Source organism: Drosophila albomicans, chromosome 2R (assembly GCF_009650485.2).
Source record: "Drosophila albomicans strain 15112-1751.03 chromosome 2R, ASM965048v2, whole genome shotgun sequence".
Taxonomy (NCBI): domain Eukaryota; kingdom Metazoa; phylum Arthropoda; class Insecta; order Diptera; family Drosophilidae; genus Drosophila; species Drosophila albomicans.
The window spans coordinates 30,211,255-30,233,524 of record NC_047631.2 but is presented as its reverse complement, the minus strand read 5'-3'; the positions used below and the strand labels follow the sequence as shown (position 1 = coordinate 30,233,524).

Sequence of the window (22,270 nt, the reverse complement as noted above, 5' to 3'; positions counted from 1 at the left end):
ACTGTAGTTAATGCAGCTGTCATAAAATTAAGAGACTTCTAGTTATGAATTAATTTACAAAAAGTCTGAGGGAAGCTTACAAGAATTTAGAAAGTTTTTGTTGCCTATAAAATTATGAATAAATTTTTACTACATTACTAGAAAAAAGAAAAGATAACAGAAGTTTATAAATTGAATTGAAACATAAAACTGCATCAAAATCTTTATCTATTTAGTTATATGCTTAACAAGATTATTTAATATTGACATTAAAAAATTTCTTCCTAATAAACTTAGAAGATGTCTTCTCATGAATTAATTTAAAAAAAGACTGAGAGAAGATTAAGATAGTTTAGAAAGTTATTGTGCTAATAATGGGATGAATAACTTTTGCTAATATTAATTGAAGAAAAAGAAATGCCTATATGAAATATGAATAAATTATACTACATTACTAAAAGAGAAGGAACGCTCTTGTTATATTTTATATATTTAATACAAAATTTAAGCAACATTTTATTCAAATATAATACAACGTTCATCTACTTGATGATAAAATCATCTTCTATTTAATATTGACTTTACAATATTTCCTAGTCATAACTGAATGCCTTCTTGATATGAATTATGCTTAGAGAGTTAAGAAAGTTATTTTGCCTATAACATGATGAATAAATTATTCCAAAATTAATAGAAGAGAAAGAATTGCCTATAAAAATATGAATAATTTTGACTACATTACTAACAGAAAAGCATTATAATGAATAGTTGAATTTATGTAAATCGTATTAATTTGATCTTTATCCTAACGATGACTGTCTTCATTCCACTGCATTTTGATGCACTAAGCGCTTCAATAAAATAATGCGCTCAATGTGTCAACTGTGAAAACACTTTAGAGAAGTTGTCACAGCCAAGTGAATCAGCAGCAAGCCACATTCAGACACAATTGCTGTACTTGGAATGAAGTGTGAATAAAACAGAGTTCTGTTCTTTCATTATTAATAACGAAAAGTGTGCGAGAAGCACGTGCAAAATGCGATGATGATAATCCTAAAAAACAGTTTAAGCCATAACTGCAGACAACTTGATGTGCATTCCTCTTGAGTTTATTTGTGCTCGCAACTAATCTTGTGACTCCATTCTCTTTACTCTTTGTTTTGCAGCTGAAAGCGACCTGCTCACCTTTGCACAACGCAAGCAGCACTTTGATTCGGACAAGTCATTCCAGCAGGAGCTCTTCACCCAGGACTCGCGACCCCACAGCGTCCGACAACTGTACAAGGATGCGGGCAAACAGTTGCTGCTCATGCCCATGGCACCAACTACGCCTCTGCGTTCCGTTTCCTTTAACGGGGATGTCGGAGTTGTCAATGGCGATGATGTCCTGGATGGTTCCGGTGAAGCGGAGGAGCAATTGTTGTGCTCGGATCTGGACTTTGGGAATGCGAATCGTAAGCTGCGCACGCGCATCGATGCTGAAATCGAAATACGTTTGGTGAGTTACATTTTACATTAGCCATGTTTAGTACATGCCACACATGCCTCATGCCACACGTATGCATAAATAATAATCTGCTCCATCCGGAGTTTTGGCCTCAAACCTGAACTCGAAAGCTCGATGGCGGCACCATGTGTGTGGTCTTTGTGGTTGATGTTGTGGCCGTTGTTTCCTGGTATTTGCCAGCTGTGCCAAAGCATCTTCTGCACAGCAAAATGTGCTCCACATAGCCACAACCACACACACACATACGGCTCACGTAGAAACTTTGTCGTTGTCAAACAAGTTGTGGACCACACACAAAGAGAGAGAGAGAGAGAGAGAGAGAGAGAGAGAGAGACTGTTGAGGCCTCTGGCTAACGAGAAATCACTTCGACTTGAGTTCAGTTGACTTGAGTTTCAGTTTGGCTTTTAATTGCTGCAACACTGTGACGTCCCACACACAGACTAAGTGGGGATAGGGCCAACATAGAGCAGCGTCTGCTACCAACTGAGAAGTTGCTATCAGAAAATTGCAGTTACTTAATTTCAGCTAACGCGCTTTACCAGTTGTTGTCCCCATTTAGTCGCAGAGAGTTGACAGTCAGCTACAACATCATCATCATCATCATCATCGTGGGGAACTAAAACTCCATCATCATCGTCGCCGAACGTTGTCTTTCCTTGTTTATCCATGCCATTAGATAAGCTGGCAAAGACAAACAGCCAGTGGCAACGGCGACTTTCCTGTTCGGCAGCTAGCCAAAACTTGTTTTTTAGGCTAAAAGCGACAACTGAGTTGATGCTGCTTCTCTTCTCTTCTCCTTGTTGTTGTTGGCCATAAGTCAGAGGAGCCAATGTTACTGGCTGCCAATAACCGTAACTGGCGACGTCTTTGTCGTCTGCCTCTCTTAATTGAATGACTTTTAATCCTTTTCGCATTGCGTTTGACATTAGGCGTTCCACTTGGACGCATCCCAACACAACAGATCCGAGTTCTCTTTCTCTTTCTCTTTCTCTTGGTTATCCAACAGTCACATTAGCGCATTGCGGTTTATTGCTTATGGCCACAAGATGTTCTTCTTGTTGTCCACACAGAGTCAGTCTCTTTCTTAGTCTCCATCTCAGAGTTTTTGCTTTGCCTTCTGGCTGAAAAGCCACATTGAATTACATTTTATTGCGTATATGGAAAGACATTTATGTGCAAATATTTTATCATTGAAACTTGGCCAATCGGCTGCCTATTCAATTGAACCCAAACAAAGAGCCGCCGAACCGTAAACAACAACAATACATATTGGCAGCTAGACAGGATTTTGCACACTGGTTCACAGCTTATTGAAACTGCCAATTATGACCTTTGTAAACAAGGGAAAAGGGAATTTGTAGGGAATCATATGAGAAGAAATGAAATTAAAAGATTAGTTTGAGGGAAAAGGGAAGTTGAGAATGATGTGAAAAGTAGTCATTAATAATAAAGGATTATTATAGAACAGGCAAGCTTAAATGAATGAAAAAGAAAATATTTATGTTAATCGTTGAATGAATTAAAATAGTAGTGAAAACAAGTTATTATTCAACTTAAAAAAGATTAAAATTAGTGATGAAATATAAACATAAAAGCTAATTATAGTTAAAAATGAAATACTAAAAACTTTAACTAGATTTCTTTCCTTCAACAATGTAAATCATAAATTTTTCCTTAATGTAAAGAAAACGAATTAAAAGAATTCCGTTTTTTTTTTTAATTTTCAATCTGTCCTTTAGACAATAATCAAATTTGATAAAGAATTCAAAAATATGCCAACTTTTAATAATCAATATATTTTAAAAAGAATTCTTTTCCATCAACAATATATGTATAGAAAACGGAATACTAAAGGGTTCAGATGAACAAGTCAGTGATCTATAATATCCAGAGAAAAAAAAATACCATGTGTGGTCGTAAAAAGCAAATAAAGTGCAATTCAAACAAAATTACTGCAAAGCAAATAAAGTCATAGATTCAATTGAAAGTAAATGGGTTTTTTAAAACAACAAATTGCTTAAGCTTGTTGCAGACATAATTACAAAAGAAAGCATAAATAAATAAATAGAAGAGGTCACTTTGGCCCCACTGTGGCTGTGGTCCAAAGGCCAATGTTTAGCCAGTGAAAATGAAGCTCAAGTGGATTTTTATGTAGATTTTTCAGACTTTCGTATGTGTGTGTGAGTGTGTGTGTGAGTGTGGGTGTGTTTGGGGTTACTCCAAGTCGACTCTCCCCTCTGCCAATCCCCAGCAAAACATAACTTTCAATTGTTACAATTGATTTTAATGGTCCGAAACCCAAAAAAACGAGAAGAAAAAATCAATGAAAACGATTGCGCTCTTTGCTTAGCGTTCATTGATTCAGCCTGGAAATAGAGAACTGAAAATTTGGGAAAATTTATAGAATTGAATTTGCTGTATTTGATTGCTTTTAATTAGACTGATTGAATTTCGAAGGCGAATCAGCGTGATTCGAAGTGAAGGAAACGCGTGTTTTTCGATGTTGTCTGTTCTAAAGAAAATCGCGTGAGTTGTTCACATTTTTGCTGACCAGGCTAAAACCAGCGAGTCAACGTGGCTGTCTGACAAATGTTTGTGCAAACACAAAAAACAAAAAAAAAAACAAAAAAAAGACAGAAAACACAAATACCCAAAGTCCAATTCATATTTTTTAGCATGTGGCATAAAAAAAATAAATGGGATGCGTGACAGGATTGCCTTGAGGCCAATTAAGGATGTGTTTGCGTGTGTGTGAGAGGAGGCACAACATGTTTTTGCATGTCCACTTTTGGGCAAACTGCTAATTAAATGAATGACTTGACGCTAACAATTTTTCCTCTTTTCGTTTCATTTTGTTTTACCCCTTTTTGCAGCCCGCTGCCATCGAGGATTTGCGGAAATGGACATCCAGCGAGGCTCTGGGTGATGTCACGGTTACGCCCGATTGCATGCACCATGTGGACACATCGATCTGCACATCGCTGGTCATTGGCGACAATGGCATCCTGACGCCCGCTCTTTCTCCGTCCGTTCTCTCCGCCGACGCCCTCGACGCCCAATATGCGATTAACATTAGCCAAGCGGCGGACAGCAGTTCGCATCATCATCACCATCATCATAATCATCATCATCAGCAGCAGTTGCTGTTGCCGAACGATATCAATAAAGATGTGCCTTTGAATCATCGACTGCCTTCACCCGAGGAACAAACCAAAATAATTGCCTTAAAGTAAGTTCGACAGTCACTGTCACCGTTTAACAAGCATTGTCAACTTTCATTAGCTGGACGGTTTGACAGTTTGGCATGCACTGTCGCCGCCCATTAGCTGCAGTGTCAACGCCACCCACACATTTTCGTATGCTAATTTTATTTAAAACTTCATTTTTATTGGCGTTTCATGTAAATTGCCACACTACGTTCAGTTTTTTTTCTGCGCTCTTTTGTTTGTTTTGTTTGCCGGGCGGCGCACACAAAAAACAAGCCAGTAATATTATTATTTACACTAAAGTGCGACGTACTTGAAACGGGTAACTGGACTTTGACACGCAGTTTGTAAGTCACTTTAGAGCACGATGAACAACAGTTGCAAAAGCTCCGCTTATTAAGCTCGATACGAGATAGCGATAATTATCGATAATTATTAGCACTAGTTGAAGTGAACAGCATGTGGTTCGTTCAGTTGTTCTATTAGTTCCTTTTGTTCACTCGCTGGTTCAAGTGAACGCCAAGTGATTCATGCAATTGTTCTTTTAGTTCACGAAATTTATTTGTAACTGTCTCCACTACAGTTTTCTATACAATGCGCAACTTTAGTAGGTTTATCTATTAAAGAGCATTATAAATTCGTGTTCGGCATCTGCAGTGACCCGTTGCTTGTTTTAATTTGATTCAATGTTTTGGCCTTTTGTTTGTAATGTGGCGCGCAATGCGACGCAATCAGTAACCACAGCGTAACAACTGAAAAAAAGAAAAAAAAAAAACTTTAATTCAATTGCGTATTACATAAATTTACATTGCGACCGCGCACAATTATGCAAGTGTCGTTGAGGCCCACGCCACGCCCACTTTTGCGCCCCATGGCGACCCCATGATGGCCATGGCTCATTTGTTTAATGTTTCCCAAAATGGAACAGCAAACAGGCAAAGAGATAAACATGCGGACAGACAAAGGGACAGTTTGACAGCCATTGTTAACGCTCCATTGAATTTGAAGCGCAAATGTTTGGTTTGCATTAAAGCGTGAACGAAAAGCTGTCGCTGTCGGGGGGAGGGGGGAAAAACCACAAAATGCACTTTAAAAAGCACGAAAATATTGTGTGGCCAATAACTAATAAAAAATTATGACTTTGCCTTTGCAGATACCCCGCCGAAGTGATCTCGGTCAACACATCCGGCAAGCATTTCCAACGCATGTGCGCAGCCCGCAAATCCACCACTGGCTGCTATGCGGGCGGAGCTGGCTCCACTGCCAATGGAGCTGTCTCCACTCCCAGCACCAGCGGCGGCAGCCCGGAGGATAATCAAAGCGAGGCCAACAATCTCGATGACAACGTTCAGACAGTCAGCAGGCGATCGAGGTCGAGAAAGGTGCGGGGCAAGCGTCGGAATACGATAGCGGGCATTGATCAAAAGGAGATACAAGACGCTGCTAATGGGTATGTACACAGTTTTTGTCGATTTGTCTATGTTTATTTCTCTAAAACTGTATTTATTTTTTAACACTTTTATTTCGTTGCCAATTTGCAAATGCAAAGCTCGTTTGCAGTGGCTCTCAGACTGTACATAAAGCATACTGAGACCTCTCTGGCAGTCTCGCTGTCTCTGTCACTCTCTATCTATCTATCTCTCCCTCTCTACATAGAACCACAAATACATGATCATGTATCAAATTGCATTTAAACTATGTGAAACTCGAACAAAATTTATTAGCTGCCTAAATTTGTTATGCTGTTTAGTATTTGAAAATCGATTTTTTTAGTCTTTTTTAGCGCAAACTGTATAAATTCGTGTCTTGTTGTAAATTACAATTTTATTTATTTTTTTTGTTTTTTTTTTAATGATTGATTGATTATGTAATTAACTCGTATTGTTTGCCAAGTTTAGCTGCAGCACAACGCATGACTCAAAAATATAAATAAATTCCAAAATTTAAAACTGAATGTTGTATAAAAATTGTAATAGATGAGAAAAAAAAGCGCCATATAATCTGTGTAAATAATCTAATTAATTGTTGTTTGTGTCTGGCAAATTGATAATTATACTTAGCTTTGTTTAAACAAAACGCAAGCAAGCAACGTTGATTTCTTTTCCAGCTAAAGCAAATTGAAATTTTGGCAGCGAAAACAATTGCGAAACGCCTAAAAACCAAAACAAAAAACAGCCTAACAAATTACTCAAACTACACAAACACACACACATACACTCATACACACAACATACCTCACACACACATACACTCAACACATACGCATGTGCATCTCGATACATTGCTTCGCCATCTACAATTTATCATCCATAAGCAATTCATTCATATTCGAGACATTCACCTCATGTACTCTCAGCCAAGTTACGAACCACCTACACATACCGACGTTGGCAACATTTGTTGCCGGCTGTCATGTTGCTGAGCAACATATTGCTCATATCGCCCACTCTGCTCTCCTGCGCTTCATCATCAGCATAAATCAGGCGTGTGCAGGCAACGTAGGATTTTTGCCAACTAGAACAATAACAACAACAAAAAGAATTTGCCATTTCGTGCTTCTTTTGTGCATTTGGCTGACGCCTTTTGCTTAAAAGTTGCATAAATCTTATTTGTTGGTTTTCCTTTTCGTTTTTTTCTTTTTTTTGCGTCGTCTGCCCACAAATCCGATGCGATTGCGACGTCGTCGTCATTCCATTTCACTGCGTTTTATGTGCAACATGAGACTGCAAACACACACACACACAGGCAATGTATTAATGTATGTGTGTATATGTGCCAATGCTGTTCGATATCTGTGCGATCAGCACTATACTCTGAAACCGAGTCGTTTAATGCAAAGCAGGCCAAATTCTACTCGAGCTGAACCCAATTTGCCATTTTTGTGTAATACGAGGGCTGCTTTAGGAGTTGCCCCATTCTCAGATTTCCTGCTGTAAAAGCAAAATTTTCCATTTAAAAAATTTAATGTCTAGTTGAGTTTTGCTTGACTTTTCTAGCTGCCCTGCAATGTTATGCATTTGCATGCGAGCAATGTGTTTGTGTGTCATTCATTATTGAATATTGTTGACCCCAGAATGCCCAAGAAATGAATGAAAAGCGTCGCTTATCAACCAGACAGACAGACAGACAGAAAGAGAGCTAAGGCACATGGCTGCATCTATGTCTCGCTCTCTGTCTCACTCTAACTAATTTGTTATGCATGCAGTCGCTCTCCCCCCTCCCAACTACAGGCGCCATCTGTTGTGGAGTGGGAGCACTCAAATGTAGATGTTGTAATCGGCTTTTTGAAAAAAAGGCAGCGCAGCGAATTAAACTTTGAACTGTGCCATTAATTAAACTACATTTTCGCCCCAAGACTGAAATTGAGCAGAAACACAGCAATAGAGAAATATTCGAAAATATAAAATCGTCCAAAAATCACGCACAATAGTTTTTATAGATTGGCAAATCACACACTCTCTAGTTCTCTCTCTCTTTCACTCTATTTCTATCTGTCTCTCTTTCTCTGCTAACCAATCTCGCACTCTCATCTTCATCAAGTACAAACCTTACAATTTTGCTAACCAATTGCCAAACATGTATATTTTCTTTTTTATGTTTTCCAACAACAACAACATTCATCACAACAACAACAACAACTCGAACAACAAACACATCAACAACAACAAATTATATAATTTTCCTTCCCCCCAAAAGCAATGCAACAAAGCAGACGCCTTCAGCTGCCACATCGCCAGCGCCTGTTGCAACAACAAGCGCTGTGGATGCCACACGGAAATCGAAGAAATTCGGACGCAGCAAGTCGAGCGATCTCTTAAAAAAGGAATCTGTTGCCTTGCCCTACGACAAAGGAAAGAACACGCTGACACGCCTCAATTCGCTGAAGCAATGGGGCCGGAATCGTTTCAAGTTTATGCAACGCAATGGCAACGACGCCGAGTCGAGTCAGTTGGACACCAGCGGATGCAGTTCGCAGCACAGCAGCAGCATAGAGAAGTCCGATTTGCAGAGCAGCCACAGCAGCAAGAGCAACCATTGCTCCTTGCCAGCGCCTGGCAGCGCCGTCAGCGGAGCTCAAGGCAAATCCAAGACGCGCGACATTGATGATGAGTGCGTGGTGCACGATCTGATTGCCCAGAAGAGTGAATCACGGTTTTCGCACGAACGAAAACCCTCGTATTCCTCATCCGAGAAGAGCATGAGCGTCTCCAGCAGCGGCCAGCTGCGTGGCAAGCTGCAACTCTCCTCGCTCACAGCGGCCGCACAGGTGAAGATGCGTGAAACGGCAACGTTGAATCGTCAGCGACGCAATTTGCATCGCTTGGATGCCGCAGGCAAAGAGGAACAACCGCATTCCTCCAGCGGCAATTGGAGTGCCAGCTCGGAATCGGGACGTGCTTCGATTGGCAGCGAGATCACCATGCAACCCAAGTCGAGTGCTTCGAACACCTCGCTGAATGTGTCCAGCTTCCAGCCATGCAGCAGCAGCGGACCGCCTTCCTCCATGTTGAGCAGGAGACGCTTCCTCAACACCTCCGCCTCGAGCAGTGTGACAAGCGAAGGAACCGCCACACCCGAGTTGCAAGCGGATGCCGGCGCTTATCCTAATCATCTCGATGATGAGACGAGCTCAGCGTATAGCTGCGACACCGAAGGTTACTACACTTCGTTCCACATGGACAGCGGACTGCGAACCCTCAAAGAGGAGGAGCCACCGATGACGCCACTGCAGCAGAGTCTGCACACCAGCAGCTATTCCTTTGGCAGTCAATCGAATCAAACGGTGTTGAATGCGGAGAACGAATACGAACTCTATGGACGTGGTTCTACCTCGACCACAACGAGCTCGGCGGGCACAGTTTGTACTACGCTGATGCTGAATGCGGTGAACTGCGTCACAGGACCGGACGTGCCGGAGCGAAGCAGTTCGCTGGGTAAGCACAGCCAGAGTCAGAGCAATAGTGCGAGCAGCAGCACGCTGGAGCGCAGCTACAGCAGCAGCACAATCGGCAGCACCTTGGAGCGTACGGGAACGATTAAGAGGAACTTGAAGTTGTCCAACGGCGGCGAGGAATCGTTGCAGCAGCAACAGCAGCAGGATGAACAACGTTCAGCCTTGCCTTTGCCCCAAGACTTGGAGTACTCGGAGTGCTCGGATCTTGAGGGTGTGGAACGCATCGAGCGCATCAAGCAAAAGACCACAATCAATGCCAAGCGCATTCCCTCGATGTGCATCATTACACCAACAACGAGCGACGATGATGAACATCAATCGCAGACATCGGAAACGGAAGCGGAACGGACGTTAACCAACCTACAAGTGGATGTGGATTCAGAGTGTGAAACCCCGCTAAGTGCAGCCGAGCTAACGCCCACAAACAGCAGCACTAGCAAAGACCACAACCTCAACGAACTTAAGCAGACACCGACAAAAGCTTTGGGCAGCATGTTTGAAAAGCTGCGCGTTGTGCTGCCGCTAGGAAAAAGCTCGTCGCCTGTTAAACCCGCTGCAGCGAGTGCTGTGGACGATGATAAGCTCTACGACTTGGCTGGCGAATACGTGACCATAGCAGACATTAGCAACAACAATAACAATAATAATAACAGCAAGAATTTGCGGTACAATAAGCGAGGTGGCGCCAAAGGGCAAGCAGCGGCTAGTAGCGGCAACATGGCCATTTATTATTCCAATGACATAATTCGACGGGGGTTAAAGCAACCCTTGTGCTCCGAGTATGTGTCGCTCAACGAGCTGCCACAGCATTTGCAACGTCCACAGCCGAAGCAGCCACAAGCCGAGGCATGCGCAGAACAAGAGCAGCTGCTGTCTGCCACACAACAACAACAGCAGCAGAGACAGCAGCAGCCGACTGAGAGTTGCAACAGTGTGCCCATGTACGCAGAGATCAGCGAATTGCGAGAGGAGAAATCACTGCTCGGGCAGCGTCGGGTGCGCACGAATGCCGAGGGACGCATCATCTACGATTCGGACAGTTTGAAGCGACGCAAGGGAGCACACACCACCTTTGCACCTGGGCCGTATGTGAAGGAAACCGAAAGTGCCCTACAACACAGCAGCAGCGGCAGCGGCAGTGCAACACGAGAGCTTGCCACGGGCGAAAGTGCAACCAGCAACGCCGCAAAAAGCGCCAAATTATTATTGTTAAACAGCGGGCAATCAGCCAATCGTAAAGTGGCCAATGTGCGTCCCATAGTTTCCAAATCGCCGCTTAGCAAAACGCCCCCGACAATGGCAACGTATCAACAGCAACAACAGCAGTCGGTGAACAACTATCAGGAACAAAAGCAGTTGCTGGCCAACAACACGAATCCTTTCTACGAGACTATTTCGGGAGGAAGCAGCAACAACATGATGATGGCATCGCCCTCAAGCAAATCGAATTCATCCACGGGCAGCACGGCAACCAACAGCTCATCCTCGACAGCGACCACAGCATCGGCGAATTCAGCGGAAGAAGGTAAGAATTGTTTGCCACAAAAGCAGCAACAACAACTACAGCCAGAACAACAACAACTAGAACAACAACAGCAGCAACAGCGACATCAGCAAAACCATTTTAATATTAATAATAATGATACTGCTTTAACGCACCCAAGCAACCCCAATTCCTGCTCTACTGCTATTGTAAATAATACGCTACTACACAACACTACTACTACCACAGCAACAGCAACAACACAAGTTGCAACAACAACAACAACGAACATTAACAACGACAGCAAAGAGCGCTCCAATTTGCTGCTGAGCAAGTCAAAATTCGCATCAATGGGCAGCATTTCAAGTGTACAGTCTCCGCATCCCCCCAACGTAGCTGAGTCGAGGGTGGCAGATTGTGCTGCTGCCACAAACAGGCATCCCCCACAGTTGCTGCCACCACCGTTGCCGCCTCGAACGAAAGTAAATGGCATTAAAGCACAGCCAACTTTGGGGGAGCAGCAGGCAGCAGCAGTCGTTGCTTTATCGATTGACCCAATTGCTGCAACGCAGTTTTCCATTTCAAATGCAACTGTCACCTCCTCTCCCTCCTCTCTTGTACCTGGCAAAACTCGCGCTGGCGCGCTGAAGCGCAACAACAGCTATAGGCTGGCCAACGATGAGCTGAAGCTGGAAATGAATAAGGAGAATTTCGGAGGCAGTGCATTGCCCTCTGCCTTGCCACTGCAACATGCAACAAGTTCGCTCAAATTGCGCAACCACAACAAGCTGCAATTGCTGCACTCTCCCAATGCGAGCCACAACTCTTCGGCCAAAATAGCCAAATCCTTTGAGCGACTAGTCGATGAATTCTCCCTATCGACCACATGCATTGATTCCTCCTATTTGCGCAACAAATCGCTCGAGAATTTCGATGACTCAGCCGCTCTAATGGAGCCGGAGCTGAAGTTGCAGCCAGACAACGTTATTGCTCCAGACAATGACGTGCAGTCTGCGCCAGTCAACAACTCCGAAGAGGATGAGGCGGAGGAGGAGGATGAAGACGATGAGGAAATGCTTTCGACGACGACCACACCTCACCAACGTTACCACAAGTCCTTTGTTGAAAGCGTCTTGCTGCGTCCCTTTAAAATCATTCTGCCCAATGAGGATAACGGGGCGCGACGCCAGCGCATTTTGCAAAAGTTTGAGGTAACTGAGATCTGGTAAATGTCTCGAGTCTCTCTAGACTCATTAACTTGTCTTTAACTTGACCTTTTACTAAAAATAAAAACCCACACGTTGCTGCAAGTGTGCATCTTGAGCGAGTGCATTGTCTTTGTGCATCCCTCAGTTTTTGTTAAGGAGCGCTCCTTACCTTAGAACGTGTTCAATGGGCTAGTGTTTGCCCCAAGGAAGTGCAGCTCCCCTTCTTCTAACAACTCAGGTTCAACTACCTTAACTAACAGCAGTCAGGCATACACCGCAGCCAACTTAACATGGCAAATCAAAAGCAACCACTTCCTACCTTTCCTTTACTGCACATATGAATAGTGCAAAGCTGCATAAATATTCATAGCGCAGTCAAGTTAACAATGCTCACAATGCTGCCAAATTACAAGCTATTTCCCTCTAGCTATTCATAGCGCAGCCAACTTAACAAGGCAAACAGTGCTGCCAATTGAGCTGCCTTTATTCCCAGTTCCCTTGTACACTTGAAATACGGCCCTTTAAATAAATAATTCAATTAATTTGCACAAACTCTGTTACTAACGTTTGTTCGCTCGTTGTGCCAATTTAACAGTTTTTAATCAACTTTTGTTTTAAGTGCAAATAATTCTTGTTTTAATGCCCTTTGTTCTTAACAAAATGCACTAATATAGTAATTAGTTAAGTGTTATGTGTAATTAATTGTGTTTTGTCAACTTGATTTTCTTAACTGTAACTAATTTGTACAACTAAGTTTTATTTAACAACAACTACAACAACAACAACAAACATATATGTGTATTGTAAATTCTGTAAAGTTTTTTGCACCGTTTCCATGTTTTATGTTTTAAGTTTTTTGCAGTATTTGACGCTAATTTTTCAAAAAGTAAACAAAAAAAGGGAGTGCAAAAAACTTCGATTGCATAATTTATGTTATATGTATATGTATGTGTGTGTCTGTAATGTATGCATGTGTAGTGGTAGTTTTTTGCACCCCAAAATTCCCCCAAACTAACAAAAAAAAGTAGTTTTGAAAAGTTAGCGCAAATGCAGTAACAATTTAAGTAAGTTCCTATGCCTAATGTAGAAAGAAGAAGAAAAGTACTTAAGTTCAAAAGCACATTCCATACCACCGATCGTAAGTAAGCACAAATTGAGTAAAAAAAGAAATAAAAAATCCTATGAAAAACGCATCCAAAAGTCATTGTATCATAAAAACCACCCATCGCATAACCATTGTTGGGCTAAGGGGCAACAAGAACAACAACAACAAGAGCACCTCCTCCATCCATTCAGCACCCAGCACCACTTGTATTATAGCCACATAACTCCCCACTCATCATAAATGCACCCAAAGGTAAAAGACTGAACAGACTTCCCAGGTATGTAAAGCCAACATTATTAGCTGCTAGCTGGCATGCTTTTGAAACCTCCTTGAGTTGACTTCCTTACTAAAAAAATAAATTAATGAATCACTTGCTTATTTCCCTTAAATATTTCGTAAATCTAAACAACGTCAATCGCATTTCTTTTTGCAGGGTATCAACGTTTCTCTAATATCTATGAGCAAGTGCTGCCAAGTGCAACGTTGAAGAACGCACCGCTCCCCACAGCAGATGCCACGCCCTTCTCGCGCAATGCCCCCGTCTACTGGACACTGCAGAATCGTCGCAGCAGCCAAGCGAAGGCAGCAGCCGCAGGAGCATTGCCCGGCGGCAATGTGACCACGTGCCGTGATGATCTCTATGCCACGCCCATACGACGAGCGGATCGCTTGGCCCGTGCAGCCGCCTCCAATGGCGATGCAGGCGGTCGCAGCAACATATCGCCCATTGTGCCAAGGAATGGCAACGGCAGCTTCCTCACCTCAACGCCCACACGCGACTCCAATGCCTCGGAGAATGTGCCTCCGATGAAGCAGCCAGCACGCAACTGGAGCCAGGATGATGCTCCTGAGCGTTTGGGCACTTGTGCCGATCGCATTGGTCAGAGCAAGACGACGCTGATGGACTTTAAGAAGCTGTTGCTGGCCAAATCGGCCAAGACGAGTCCCGTGCAGCGCAAAGTCTCAGCCGTGGAGCTGCTGAAGAAGGCGCCAGCTGGCAGCAACAATGCGCCGGCGGCGTTGAGCCAAAAGCCAAGCCAAACATCGACGCCTGGTGCGTCGAAGCCAACAGCGTTGAACTCCAGTTTGAAGCTGCTCGATCTGAGCGGTTCGCCAAAGACGTTTGCCAATCGCCGAATGCTGCGCCAGGGACAATTCGGTTCACCCTCAAAGACTTTTGCCCCCAAGATTCGAAGCAACAGCGCCGCAGCCGTTGCCTCCGTTGTGCCACGCACAGACATCATGTCCAGCACCATACTGGAGGCCAACAGCGAGGAGGATCACTCCAACAACAGTGGCGGATCACGTGCCAGCCTCGAGGCAGCGAATGAAACTGCTGCTCGCACCGTGGCCAGCACAACAAGTCCCAGTTCGGTGGCTGTTTCCAGTTTCGATTTGAAGCGCAATTTCTTTCTGCAAACGGAGGAGAACAATTTCATGCGCGGCGAGCTGAAGCCGAGCTTTGGCAGGACTAATGGAGCAGCTGGCAATGTGGAGAGCAACAACAAGTTTGTGAACGCAGCGAGTGCATCGTTGCCGGCCTTCGAGACGGCGCTGTAAGAGAATCGAGCGGGTCAAACCCGTCGAGAGAGTTGGAGAGATGGTCATCAATATACATTAAACAAAAAAATACATATGCATACATACATAATGATACCACTTACTATAACTATAGATCTATTCCATAAGCAAACGTAACGATAACGAGTTAAGCAATCCCCCCAAACAAATTCGTAACCGAATTCGAGACTTCAAAACCCACACAAAAAACAAAAAAAAAAACGACGCTGAAAAAACGCATTTACTTATAGATATGAATATAAATGAATTGAATGCCAAGTCAAAATCGAAGCTACTTTATGCAAAATCGTAATTATACACATGCTATATACTATATATAGTATATATGGAATGCAATTATACAATTACAATTATATACCTAATGAAATATACAATAAATTGTGTATTTTTTTTTAAATTGTGTGCCGCTTGTATTTTGTATAGACCGAAAAGTGGAGAGAGCTCTAGAGATACTATTTTATACACGAATCGTCAACATACAACAACATATTTATTTTGTAATTTTACGTTATTTATTGCAATTAAATAATACCTTACACGCATTTTGCTCTTTTATTTTATTTTGTACGTCTTTTTGCTTTTAAGAGGAAGCGCAAATAAATAAAAACTAAAAGAACTATTTCCCAAAAACAGACTTGGTTTTCTTTTTATATCCAACTGCGTCCCACGCTGCCGGAGCGACGTTTGCTCGACGATTTGTCGCTGCCGCCGTTGTTATCCTTGCGTGCCAGCACAGGAGAGCTGCCGGAGCCAATGTTGCGTATGAGTAATTTTAGGCCACGTGCCTGGGCATCGCTCGCTTGAGCCACGCTGTTCGCCTCGGAGGCAATAATACAAAAGTCATCCACAATGTGACCTGGTGGACTGATGTCAAAGGGTAGAATGTCGCTCAGACTCTGCTGTTGTCGATGATACGAGCTGCGACGTCGAGTGCTGCTTGTTTCACCGCTGAGATTCTGCGATGAGCTGGCCACCTGCTGTTGTTGTTGCTCCTGCTGCAGCTGCAACAGTCGCGCACGCAGCCTTGTGTTGTCGTCCTGCAGACGCTGCATGTGCGCCGCCTCTTGCTCGGCGCGCACAAAACTGGGCTGTGGCAGGCATTGATAGACTGTGGTCAGGAAATTGCGCAGGGATAGAAGCAGCGTGTCTTGCCACGGCTTGGTAAAGAAGAGCGTAAATGTAGGCGATTCCTCCGCGTTGCGACAGAAGGGGAAAACTGCAATTAAATAGATTCGTTATTTGTAATTCAAGATGAATAGAGGATGAAGTTTAGCTTACAGAACCAATCTTTCCACTCGCTTTGTTGCTGCAGCTCGGCGGCTAATTTATTGAAGAACTCGGATATCTTGTCAGTCCTGTTATTGCTATATGCAGTTACCAAATAGTATTTGAGTAGACTGTTCTCCAGCTTTTTGACAGCTGCAAAAGGAAAAACGATTCATGAATACGGAATCGGAAGTAACCGAGAAGTTGTAGCAGGACAAGAGCGTTGTCTACCGACACCAACAAAGTACAACAGTCAGCTTCATTGTCCGCAGAACAAATGCAGCTAGGGACTTCAGTTTTAGGCGAAAGCTTTAAATTATTTTGGACTTACCCACAGCATAAGTGTGATCCAGCTTGCTGAACAGATTGTTGTCCAGATGTAGCCACAGACTGCGAACAGCTGTCAAATCAGATGCCTGGATGGCAGCGTTGAAATGTTCAATTAAACGCTCGGCACGAAAATGTTGATCCTTCTCATTCCGTTGCTCCACATCGAGTGCTTTGAGTGTGTTTGAATAGCCTCGAAACACCAAATACTCCCGCAGCATGCTATCAACAAAAGCAACCTGTGCCATTTTATGCACAAAGACAGCACACACTTTCCAGTCTCACAGTAACTCTTAGTAGTAATTTTTGTGTATTTTCAATAGCACCCTTGTACGTTTTTTTTTTCTTTGTATACAAGCCTATCGACAAATTTGATGTTTGCGGCGAACAACACAACGTACAGGGTGCGGAGTGATTAATGAATTCGCCGCATTTTGCACTGCCTCACTGGTCACACTAGCCATTTGATACAAATTTTCTATAGTTTTTTGTACTTTTCGCTATTTTGTGATATATTTGGAATTATCAATCAAAGTTGAAATATGCATGAAGCAAGTTGTCTGTGCCGAGTATTGAACTTTTGAATTCAATTCAGTCTGCGGCTGAGAACTATCGATAAATATTGGGCGCGCACCCAGTTTTTTGTGCGCATTCCTACCCAACCGGCGTTTGGCCACACTGTATAGATTTTTCTGCGTAATTTTTGTGATAGTGATATATTTTGATTAGTGGAAAACAAAGCAGCGAGCAACGAAAACGGAATAAATGCAGCTAGAAAAGCAACGTTCAAAATATGAGTCGAAAGGGAACAATAGATCAAAATGATACATCGCTAATCATTGGAACTCTACCGAAACGGCTACAGAAAAGAATCGCTGCCAGCTGTAGCCTACAACACAGCCACGACGCAGCAGAGGATGTTGAAAATGCGGAACCAGCAGCGACGCTAGCAGCAACAGCAGCGACGGCAGCAGCCACCGCAGCAACAACAGCCACATCAAGGCCAGGTAATTAATACAAACACATAAACAGACTCACGCACATATGAGTCACAATTGCGCGCTTAACGAATAAACAAAAAGACAGATCTGTGCGTTTTCATGAGTTTCTAATGATCTTGCATTGCAGTGAAAATTTTAAGCAAGCCAAAAGGAAATGCGCCCGTTTTGGATACCAGCGGGTGCAGTAAGGACGTGGGCATTCCAGGCATACTGCGTGTGAATGCCAGTTCAGCTGAGGACGGAGATAAAGCCAAGTTTATGAATGGCGCAACACGTAGACGCGGACGTTCGCATCCTGTGCGACTCCAGCAGAAGCAAGAGGAGCAGATGCCGCTTTCGCCACTCTCCCGAGTGCGTTTGACTACCGAGCATCCGGTGTGGTTTGAGCAACTGTTGAATATGCCCAATGCCAAGATCATCATTCAGCTGTACGATCAACTGATGGTGCTGCAACAACGTAATCTCATTCTTATCGTAAGTAGATGTTATTTGGTTTGATTCATCATTAAGCTAACTATTCGCATATTCTGTCTTTCTAGAATTGGAAGACTTTTTGCAGTCTGCAAGCGCAGTTGCATGAAGCATTTTGTTGGCTGCTCCTTGAGCAGTTAAAGTTCGTTTGCGAACACAAGGTGGATGCCTTTTTTTGGAAACTACTTTTCTACAATGTTCGCGACTATCTCAAGCGACAGCATACGGATGTGGCGCAGCAACACACGCTGCTGCTCATCGAACTATCTGTGAAGTTTTATCGCGGTCTCTATGAGAAACTCATGGCCAAATACATTTCATCGCGTTGCGAGAGCGCCGTCAGAGTGGTAGCCCAACGATTGCTCATCTGTCTGGGCGACTTGTCGCGCTATCGTGCCAATCACTTGCAGCTCACCGACTTTGCCGAAGCCTGCAAGTACTATCAACGCGCCCAGGAACTGGTGCCGGGCAACGGAGCACCCTATAATCAGCTGGCTATCATTTCCATTTATAATGTAAGCATACACTTGCGTAGCTAAAGCTTTGTCTTAACTCCTTTGTTCTCGTCTGCAGCACAAACGCTTCGATGCTGTTTATTATTATATGCGCAGCCTGCTGACTTCCAATGCCATACAATCGGCCAAGGAAAGTCTGTTGGATTTATTCGATGAGATACGTCGGAAGTACGAGGAGACCGAGATGAAGCAATCGCCAATGCATTGCATTTTGGGTAAGCCTAAGGAATCGAAGCAGATGCGTCGCGAAGTCTGGATTTATCCCGATGGCGTGCGTCGTTTGCATCGCACCGATGTCAAAGGCAAGACCAAGAACAAGATAGCCGAATGCAATCGCTACGATGAAATGTCACCAGAGGAACTGCTACCGCGTGTTGTCTCTCTGTACATGTATTTGGTTGGCAAACTATTTACGGCAACAGAGTAAGTGCTAAGCAAAAACTGCTGTTTTATTCAATTGACTAGTTTCCTTATCTTTTACAGCATGGAATGCATGTATCAGCTACTTGCCAAGCTGCAGATTCAACTGGGCGCCGCTCTAAAGTTCACCTGCTTCATGTCGCGTACAAAACTCTTGAAAATGGTAGCGCTTAATGTGTTTGTGTTGGAGCATAACAAGCGAAGAGGTGAGCGAAAGTCACGATAAGTGGCTAATCAAATGACATTGCGTTTTTTTTATTATACTACGTTGTTTTCATTTCCATTTTATAATAGTTGAAAGGCGTGAGATGCGTTATCATAGCTTCAATTTTGCCAATTCATTGTTTGGTCTCATGCTGAGTAAGGCAAACCAAGTATTTTCTAGTCTATTGGATGACTCAACCGATTCACAGCGCTTGACCGATGATGAGTATGTCGTAAAATTGCTTTTGTTGTGAAATACTTTTAATTAAACTATGCAACATTGTTTATTTCCTACAGCTGCACTCGGCTCAATACTTATTTGCAGTTTGTCAAGATCTATATGCAATGGCTGACAATCAATGTTGACCTTTGGGAGCCAGTGCGCTCGGAAGAGTAAGTCTTGCATCTTAATTGCCTAATTTAACATCTTATTAATAATCTGTTATTTATAGTCACTCAACCATTGACTGCTGGGCAGAGCTGCAGATTCTATTTGAGCATGTTGAAGGTGTGTACAACAGACTCGAAGGCGAAATGGATAGCAATCCGTCGAATATCCTTTTGGATGAGGACTACGTGCTGAATGGCTTTGAGCCATTGGGTCGTGAAGTCTACAAAAAGGAGTGCTATCAACGTGGTTCAGAGCGTGAACAATTTATTGAACGCATACGCAGAATAATGCAGTTTCAAGTGATCTATAATCAACATCAGGATGCGTTGCAATTGCCATTGGATGAGAGCTTCACCATTGAGGATTTGAATGCAGCCATGCAGGTGGCACTTGAGGATTTTGGTGCTGAACGTTGTAGACAGAAAGAAACTTGCACAATACTGCCTGAAGTAGCAGACGATTCGCTTTCATCAAATATTGCTGATGCAGATGTTACACAGCTGTGTAGATTGAAGAAACAACTGGAGGCAAGGGCCAAAGTTAAGCAGATTTGCAACAGCAAGCTGGAAGAAATTCTAAAGCTGGTTGATTCCAAGCTGTACATTGAAGTGCGACCACGCTACCTATTGCCAGACACCAACTGCTTTATAGATTGCCTGGAGGATATAGAAAAGTTATCCCAACGCTATACGGTCATTATACCACTGACGGTGGTAAAAGAACTGGATGGTCTATCGAAGGGCTGTAAGCTAGAATCGTATCGCAGCTCGAAGCAGAATCAGCGCATTCATCATTTTGACGAAGTTTCATCGCGTGCCAAGAAATCGCTTGAATTTATGCGATCTACCAAAAATAGTGTGAAGTAAGCTACAATTTGAAAGGAGCTCACTATCGAAAAAGTAACTAATTGTTATTATTTATTGCAGATTTGCAACCACGAAGGGCTCCACAATCAATGCCAATTTGTTTGCACTTGTTGAGGAGTCATATGCTTCCAATGATGACAAAATATTGGCCACTGCTGTTGCTGTCTCCAAGAATGTTAGCTCTGAGCAGTGTAGAGGTAAAGTCCACTATTGTAATTGAGTTGTAAACATTTCTAAACTTTGTACGTTTTTACAGATGGAAAATGTTTCATTCAAACTGAACTTGTGCTAATAACGACCGATAGAAATTTGCGGGTTAAGGCCCTGGCGCGTAACTTGGCCGTCAGCTCCCTAGACGAGTTTCTGCAGTGGGCCAAGGATTGTCGCGAATCATCAACTTGAGCCTTAAACAGGGACGGGTAATTGCGATGCGGACAATTGTACCAGGTTCATTCAACTGCGCAAGCCGGCTGTGAAGAGCGGGCATTGTGCTTTCAATATTAACATCATTAGACGTATTTGGACTATGTATGTTGTGGCCATCAGCCCCAGCACATAAAACATACATATAAAGCAGACGTCGGTCTGTCTGTCTTTGAAGTCGGACCAGTGTGTTAGGTTCGCGACTTGAAGCGGCTATTGCCTAATCGAGTGAATTGGTCATCCCCAGGCACAAATTTGGCCAAACAGACATACATATCAACATTTGCTTCCTAGTTTCTTCTTATGTGCATTTTGTGACTTATGTTAAAAAATAAAATGGTTGCGTATTCAAATTTGTTGTTTTTTAAAGGGTGGGTCTCTTATCAATTTGACGAAACGATTTAAGTAATCAACAGAAAAACACTGTACCGGAAGTAATTCAATAATGTTTTTATGGGCAGCGATTAGAACCCCAAAGCCTTCTACGAATATTGAAAGAAGAACTTTGCTATCTCATTCAGTAATTGAATGAATTTTCTAAATTATTGCTATCAAATCTCTTATAGTTTATAAAAATATAATAAAAATCGTTGTTGATTTTATTTGGCCATGTAAGCACAAGGTAAGTATTCAATATGGTATCAAAACACATTTGCGCCACGTGCTTGAAGAAGCAAACAGAGTATCGACTCTCACTCTTAGAATAGCTCATGTGCTCACACACGCTGAGTGGATTACTGCGTACACTCAGCTGGTCTTCTCTTGTGTGCGAGGGAAATCAACTTGCTAATCTATTCTGTTCTCCTGGTACTTCAGCAGCTCCACGTGGCGGTTCCGAAGCGATCTTGCTCAAGATGTTGTTATTGTAAATCATTGATGTTGTTGTAATTGTTGTAGTTGTTGTTGTAGACATTGTTGTTGTTGTAGTGTTGATGTTGTTGTTGTTGGCCACATAAAACGGCAGCGGACGGCTCAAAAGTACCAAATCAGCAGCTGAAGTACCAGGCGAACATAAATCTGCAGCAAGCAGAAGCACAGAAAGTCACTTAGAAATTCTGCGCCTTGGTGATAGGCAACGATTTTTTCATGGGCAACTTACACTTAACTGCTAACGAAAAAAGTATTGCCTATCTTTTAGGAGCTCATTTTAAAATATATTTGCAAACGGCCACTTGGTTGGCTCTGAAATTTAAAATGGATCGTTCAGTTATGATTTCTGTTCGCCTGGTATTTTTATTCATTCTAGCAATTTCTCAGCAAAATGTAATTAACCCTTGAAGCCGGTTATTTTCTAATTTAACCCTTTTGTCCATGTAATTTAAATATACATATGTAATATATTTGATTTCATATTTAGTTTAT

The 22,270-nt window shown here is 42.8% G+C and overlaps 3 protein-coding genes across 4 annotated transcripts in view; 2 read left to right on the top strand and 1 right to left on the bottom strand.

Annotated features, from left to right (window-relative positions):
- Positions 1-15,285, top strand: part of LOC117576427 (uncharacterized) — a 46,948-nt gene extending 31,663 nt beyond the window's left edge. The window contains exons 2-6 of one of the 2 annotated variants that reach the window (XM_034261171.2): positions 1,146-1,477; positions 4,361-4,716; positions 5,847-6,143; positions 8,390-11,172; positions 13,877-15,285. In XM_034261171.2, the coding sequence (XP_034117062.1) occupies positions 1,146-1,477; positions 4,361-4,716; positions 5,847-6,143; positions 8,390-11,172; positions 13,877-15,003 (4,895 nt within the window). In that variant the 3' untranslated portion in view covers positions 15,004-15,285. The remainder of the gene's footprint in view (positions 1-1,145; positions 1,478-4,360; positions 4,717-5,846; positions 6,144-8,389; positions 11,173-13,876) is intronic. The other variant, XM_034261173.2, reaches the window with a different exon arrangement.
- A 358-nt stretch (positions 15,286-15,643) lies between these two features.
- Positions 15,644-17,007, bottom strand: LOC117576429 (WD repeat-containing protein 91). The gene is made up of 3 exons (XM_034261175.2): positions 16,622-17,007; positions 16,303-16,443; positions 15,644-16,240 (listed from the first exon to the last, which is right to left on the bottom strand). Exons 1-3 carry the CDS (start codon positions 16,863-16,865, stop codon positions 15,672-15,674), a joined length of 954 nt encoding a protein of 317 aa, XP_034117066.1. The 5' UTR covers positions 16,866-17,007; the 3' UTR covers positions 15,644-15,671.
- A 105-nt stretch (positions 17,008-17,112) lies between these two features.
- Positions 17,113-21,261, top strand: LOC117576428 (telomerase-binding protein EST1A). Its single transcript, XM_034261174.2, has 10 exons — positions 17,113-17,624; positions 17,746-18,092; positions 18,158-18,604; positions 18,663-19,027; positions 19,088-19,230; positions 19,319-19,454; positions 19,526-19,621; positions 19,681-20,481; positions 20,546-20,682; positions 20,742-21,261. The coding sequence occupies exons 1-10, from the start codon at positions 17,411-17,413 to the stop codon at positions 20,885-20,887; spliced, it is 2,832 nt and encodes a 943-aa protein (XP_034117065.1). The 5' UTR covers positions 17,113-17,410; the 3' UTR covers positions 20,888-21,261.
- The last annotated feature ends 1,009 nt before the right edge of the window (positions 21,262-22,270 follow it).

Excerpts from the sequence above, each read along its gene's own strand:
- LOC117576429 (XM_034261175.2), bottom strand. The coding sequence starts at position 16,865 with ATGGCACAGGTTGCTTTTGTTGATAGCATGCTGCGGGAGTATTTGGTG. Across the intron at positions 16,444-16,621 it reads GGATCACACTTATGCTGTGG|CTGTCAAAAAGCTGGAGAAC; the intron begins GTAAGTCCAAAA and ends TTCCTTTTGCAG. Across the intron at positions 16,241-16,302 it reads CGAGTGGAAAGATTGGTTCT|TTTTCCCCTTCTGTCGCAAC; the intron begins GTAAGCTAAACT and ends ATTTAATTGCAG.
- LOC117576428 (XM_034261174.2), top strand. The coding sequence starts at position 17,411 with ATGAGTCGAAAGGGAACAATAGATCAAAATGATACATCGCTAATCATT. Across the intron at positions 19,028-19,087 it reads AAACTATTTACGGCAACAGA|CATGGAATGCATGTATCAGC; the intron begins GTAAGTGCTAAG and ends TATCTTTTACAG. Across the intron at positions 19,455-19,525 it reads CAGCGCTTGACCGATGATGA|CTGCACTCGGCTCAATACTT; the intron begins GTATGTCGTAAA and ends TATTTCCTACAG.